The 6,483-nt window shown below is 31.5% G+C and overlaps 1 protein-coding gene across 1 annotated transcript; it reads left to right on the top strand.

Annotated features, from left to right (window-relative positions):
- The first annotated feature begins 3,046 nt into the window (after positions 1–3,046).
- Positions 3,047–5,134, top strand: LOC110804615 (feruloyl CoA ortho-hydroxylase F6H1-3-like). Its single transcript, XM_022010219.2, has 2 exons — positions 3,047–3,579; positions 4,257–5,134. The coding sequence occupies exons 1-2, from the start codon at positions 3,077–3,079 to the stop codon at positions 4,840–4,842; spliced, it is 1,089 nt and encodes a 362-aa protein (XP_021865911.2). The 5' UTR covers positions 3,047–3,076; the 3' UTR covers positions 4,843–5,134.
- The last annotated feature ends 1,349 nt before the right edge of the window (positions 5,135–6,483 follow it).

Genomic DNA, 6,483 nt, shown 5'->3' with positions numbered 1-6,483 from the left:
GCGGTCCACCCAACCTAGGTGGGGGCGCCATCCTTGGACATATATGCTCTATCAGATGCCTTGCTTAGTTGCTTATCTCTAACTTCAATTCATTGCAAGAGTTATGTACGGTTGGTTTGATATACTTACTCTTTCACTATGAAGGAGATGATCGACTTAAGACTCCTTGACCCCTGCTAGGGACGGGTCTCAGACAAGGAAACAATCTCTTTCCCCATATTTATCTACTCCGTATTATTTATTACTACCTCCGTTTCTGAAAGTTATTTACGCTTTGAAAAACTTGTCCAAAGTGTAAAAACTTTGTCCGTAAATTCTCACTATTATATACATCAAAACGTTACATGTAAGATCTTGTCAGATTAGTCTCGATATGTACGTATTTTCAGAATATCAAATTTTTATAATTTTTTCACATACGAAATTGAATATATTAATAGTTAAATATTACATTTGAGTTCGTGCAAATATTAACTGTAAAGATCTTTTTGAAACGGAGGAAGTAGATGCTTTTTATCACAAGATCAAGAATAAACCGCGAGAATTCACCGGCTTCTGAGGGTAGTTGAAGTGATTACCAAGGTCTCATAACTTACTTTGCAAATGACATTTTCTTCTTCACTAGAGCCAATTGATAGGAGTTCTATTAAACAATTAATTAAATGAATCTAATGTACCATACGACTATTTAATAGCCGAGTTCATTTGTCACTTGGCGCTCTGCTCCTTTCAAATGTTTATTTTTTCATGTCACTAGCTTACATATCGCTAAAAAATTTAACACTTTGTTTTATAAAAGAACCAAAGCCTTGACCTAAAATTTATAACCTTAAAGACTTACCCACAAAGCTAAATCATACTCATGTCTTCTTTTCAGCTCTGAACTAAACATAATAAACGACGAAATAATAAAGACAATAAAATTACAGTAGCACTTAATCATGCTATTTTTCTTAACATAAGAGCATATTTCCGATTATCCATGTAATGATATGGGGCATGGTCCGAGATTAAAAATAGTTGATGAATCATATATTGAATACTATATATTTCTGTTTCATAAAGATCTTTACAATTATTATTTGCACAAATATTAAGATAAAAGTAGAAAAGTTGGTTGAATAAAATAAAATATGGATAAAGTAAAATAAATGTGGAAAATGGTGAGTGGGTGTAAAAAGAAAATGTATAAAGTAAGAAATAGTGAGTGGAAAGTTGAAAATATTATGGTGTATGAAGGGTAGTGTAATAAATTTTCATGTTCGAATTAAAATGAAATAAAACAAAATATAAAGAATATAATAAATGAAACTAACTAAAACAGAAAGTGCAAAGATTATTTTGAAACGGATGTGGTGTATCTTAAATGAAACCCATAATTGAGCATTACATCATACACAACCATTATTTTGATGTTTTCATTTGTGACCTTTACGATCCATTAGGAAACCGGTATTAACTGGTGGGAATGAGAATAGATCTAAGTGTTATTTAACAAGAAAAATAACATCATAATATCCATAGTAATGAAATTTTATCTCAAACTTGGTGTTATTTTAAAAAAAAATGCATTTATTCCCACGATGGTAATGAAAATCTATACTACTACCTCCGTTTTAGAAAGTTCTTTACGCTTTGGAAAATGTGTCCAAAGTATAAATTCTTTTACCGTAATTCTCACCATTATATACATCAAAACGTTGCATGTAAGATCTTGTTAGATTGGTCTCGGGATGTATTTTCAGAATATCAGATTTTTATAATTTTTTCACATACGAAATTGGATATATTATTAGTTAAATATTGCATTAGAGTCCGTGCAAATAGTAACTGTAAAGATCTTTTTGAAACGGAGGTAGTATATATTAAAATGTTTTTCTAAAGAAGTTTACGTGACACATGGCGCTCTGCTTATTAGTCATTTACTTTATGCGATTTTCACATACATGAAAAAACTAAAAAATATGGTTTGTATAAGTTTTGGACACAGAAACCTTGTGTTCAAAAAATAAAGCCTTTACCACTAAGACATGACATGTTTCATGTTAACATTGTGCAAATAAAAATAAATAAATGCAAATATTATTAATGTAGTAACCCGGGGCATCGGTCGGGCCCAAATACTAGTTAATGAATGAAAAAAAAATGCTTTAAGTGAATTAGTATTACCATAGAAATTAATATTAATTTGCCTTAAAAATTTATATTAAAAACTCATTCTCATTTACACCAATTATGATTGACTATCAAACGAAGCGTTAGTATCAACCTTTATGCCACCAAACTCAAAATAATGTGAGGGTTTATTTTCATCAATTGACCGAGCAAATATCTAACTCCATGATGATTTTTTTGGTGGTTGGTATTACGCAGCTTTTTTATTTCCCTTCTCATATTACTTGTTACATTTAATTATCTTTGCATAAAGTTTAGGTGATAAGTGCTTGTTTGGTTATCAATTGTTATTTTATTGAAAAGGTAGATTATATTAGTTACCAAGATCTGATTATGAGTTAGTGGAGCTTTTTTCTAATTGAATGAGAGAGGGTGGAGCTTTTTTTTTAATTGAATGAGAGAGGGTGTGAGGACCAAACCTTTTTAGTGGAAAGGGATTTACAATATAATGATAATAATGGAGACATTCATAATTTAGAAGTGTAACAGGTAATGTGGAATGAACGAAAAAAGAAAGTATAACAAGTAATGTGAGACGGAGGAAGTAATTTATTTACTTTAAATTTTATTTTATTGTATGTCATTTTTTCCTAAGGGGCCAGCACATGGTCCCTGATTTTTCCACAAAATTACTTTAAGGGAAAAAAAAAGTAAACAATGGTATACTCCAAGCAGCGAATAGCTAGTACATACTAGTCAATAATATAATTGAGCAAAGAAAAGTCGCAATTATATTGTTGAAACAAGGAATTATCATTATCTTCACTACATGTACTATATAAAGTATATAAATATGTAACACATACAAGTAAGATATCATATCATTATTTATCTTCATTAATTTAGTAATTATCCTACAAAAACTAAAACTTCTTTTATAATTTTCCTAGTAAAAATAATAATGCCGAAAATACCAATAATATACCTTGAAAATATAAATGAATATGTCCTAAACCAAGGACATGGTGTTAAGGGTTTAGCTGATATGGGCATTAAGTCTTTGCCTAGACAATATATTCATCCACAAGAAGAGAGATTCAATACTATAAGCGACGATGGTGGTGAAGATCGTTCGATCCCCATCATCGACATGTCGAACGATGATGATCATGCAATGGAAACCCTAATTTGTAATGCTGCAGAAAAATGGGGATTTTTCCAACTTATTAATCACGGGGTGCCTCTTAAAGTGTTAGAGGATGTTAAGGCTGCGACATATCGTTTTTTCGAATTGTCTGCTCAAGAGAAGAGTATGTATTTGAAGGAGAACTCTCCCTCAAGTTGTGTGAGATATGGCACTAGCTTTGTGCCTGAAGCTGAGATGGCCTTGGAATGGAAGGATTACCCTAGCCTCTTTTTTGTTTCTGATGAGGAAACCCTTTCTCGTTGGCCTCTTGCATGCAGGTATCTCTTCATTCTAAAATAATACTACCTCCGTTTCAAAATTATTTTTACCGTTACTTTTTCACAAATATTAATACAAATTAAGTAGAAAAAACGTGTAAAAAAGGTGGGTAAATATAATAAAATATTAATACATAAAGTATGATATATGGGTAAAAAAGTAGATGGTTATAAGAAAAAAATGAATAAAATAAGAGAAAGTGAGTGAAAGTTGTGGGGTAAGAAGGGTACGATAGTAAATTTTCATGTTAAAAATTATAATAAAATAAAGTGTAAAGAACATGGTAAAATAGACTAAAACAGAAAGTGTAAAGATCATTTTGAAACAAATTCATACACGGGACAAATTAAACATACATTTTTACCTTTTATATGTGCTTTATAGGTTCTTGTATTCACCCGGTGTTCAATAAATTTATTGTACATCAATGTAACTTTAACATATTTCTATTAACTTTTTATATTATAAAAATTAAAATAGAAGGATAAACAATTAAAAGATCGAGTTATAACATGCTTATATTTATACACGGAGTATATTATAAGTGATTTTTATTAGGTCAAAAAATTTATCATTAAAAGTAGATAAATTTTACATTATAATATCTGGGTAAATTTTATGTATTTGTTGTACACCGGCTTTAAATAAGAACTTATGTATACACTTTGAAATACAGGGCTGAAGCATTGGAATATATGAAGAGCTCTGAAAATGTCATAAGGAATCTAGTTAAGATCCTAATGAAGGGATTAAACATCCATGATATTGATGAGAAAAAAGAATCCCTATTAATGGGTACAAAAAGAATCAATCTAAACTATTATCCAAAATGCCCTAATCCCGAGTTAACAGTTGGAGTAGGGCGACATTCGGATGTATCAACCCTAACCGTACTTCTCCAAGACGATGTAGGCGGGCTATATGTTCGAGGGTTAGACGCCGGGGCCGAGAGTTGGATCCATGTACCTCCTATCAAAGGAGCTCTCGTAATCAATATAGGGGATGCACTTCAAATACTTAGCAATGGTAAGTATAAGAGTGTGGAACATCGTGTGACTGCAAATGGACGAAACAATAGAGTTTCGATACCAATATTTGTGAATCCAAGGCCAAATGATATAATTGCACCACTTCAAGAAATGATGGATGGAGGAGAGAAGCCAAAATATAGAGAGGTTCTTTACTCAGATTATGTCAAGTACTTCTTTAAAAAGGCTCATGATGGTAAAGCCACCATCGAATTTGCTAAGATTTCCAATTAATTAACTACGTAGTATAAACCTAAAATAAGTGATCGATTGTGCGGTTCACAACTTAAGAACATTACTACCCGTGCAACACACAAATAATTAATTAAAAAAATAAAAAAATCGAAAAATAAGAATTAAAACAAAATAAATCGAAAAAATAAGAATAAAAATAATTTTACGCCTTAATTTGTGCGCAGTACTACCCGTGCAACACACAAATTCATATTACAAATATACGTTACTATTTACATTATTAGTTTCTCTGTTTTTTTTAATGTCGTAAAGGATGTTATTGTATACTCTGCACAAGTTTCAATAATTATTTACTAAACTATTTATAAATTCAGTCATTCTACAAAGTTTCACAAAATTTACCTTTCATATGGATAAAGTTTGTAAACTTTGGCTGTAATTGATAGTTAAATATTACAAAAAGTTATTTTCCTGTTGGATCTCATTGGACCTATTTCAATATATATTTTTAAATATCATTCTTTCTTTCAGTTCTATTACCCGTGGCAAGAAAAATAATCCAACGTGTTTGGTGGACGTGTGAAAATCTATTGATTAATTGCAATTAATTATTTCATTCAAATTTGGAAAATTTGACATGAATAATCTCAACTTTCACCCATCTTCTCAAAATAATCCCAACTTTGGATTATTCCAAAATAATCCCAACTTTTGAGGGAATTTCTCAAAATAAGCCAAACTTTCATTTTCTTGCCTACACTAATCCATTTCAGGTCTGTAATATGTCAAAATTTATAGTTCGGATTAGTTTGAGAAGGTACCCCCTAAAGTTGGATTATTCTAAATTAATTCAAAGTTGGGATCATTTTGAGAAGAGTGGTGAAAGTTGAGATTATTCATGTCAATTTTTCTTTCAAATTTTTAGTTGGGCCTTTTAGATGTATCATGCTAGGGGATGTCTAATTTCATTCCTCTAAAATCCCATATGCACTTCCCCGCTAAGACTCAAATTTTAATTTCTCTAGATGATATATTTCATTGCAAAATTTGTACGGACTATATATGAAGTGTATGTCGTTTTGAATACATACCTCCCTTGAGTAGAACTCCATATACCATCCTCGTCTAGTAAAGTAACTAAACAGCCCTGAATTTATTTTTCCATACACCCTGTTTAGGTATACTCATAAATCGGTATTACATGTCTTACCCTGTTGCGTTCACAACTTTACCCACCCAAATAACCACGTTACTACCTTATCCACTAAATTTTCTCTAGTGTTAATAACAAAATACAAAAAAGAATGTTGTGAGGGGTTATATTAAAATGAAACCAACTTTTATATTAAAAATTGACAAGATTAGGAATTGATTATGTTTTTTTTTGACAACAGCTTAAAGAAAAACTAAAACACATTAGAAAAGGAAATCAAACATCTCGAAGCCCCCGTAGCCAAAAGGTGCGCGAGATGAATTATAGCCCTTTCGACTTTGTTGATGGAGCAGAAATCAAAGGAACGCGCCGCATCCTTCATCTCTGCCAAAGACCAGCTTACCTGTAGATCAACACTACCTTCTTCCCGCAGCATCTTGAACAGACAATAGGAGTCTGTTTGAATAATAATGGACCTAATATTGCAATCAATCGCCCACCGGATCCCCGCCAGGCAAGCCTGGGCC

This window comes from Spinacia oleracea, chromosome 6, assembly GCF_020520425.1.
Source record: "Spinacia oleracea cultivar Varoflay chromosome 6, BTI_SOV_V1, whole genome shotgun sequence".
Lineage (NCBI taxonomy): Eukaryota > Viridiplantae > Streptophyta > Magnoliopsida > Caryophyllales > Amaranthaceae > Spinacia > Spinacia oleracea.
Note: the sequence above shows the minus strand (reverse complement) of the source record. Positions and strands in the feature narration are given on the sequence as shown.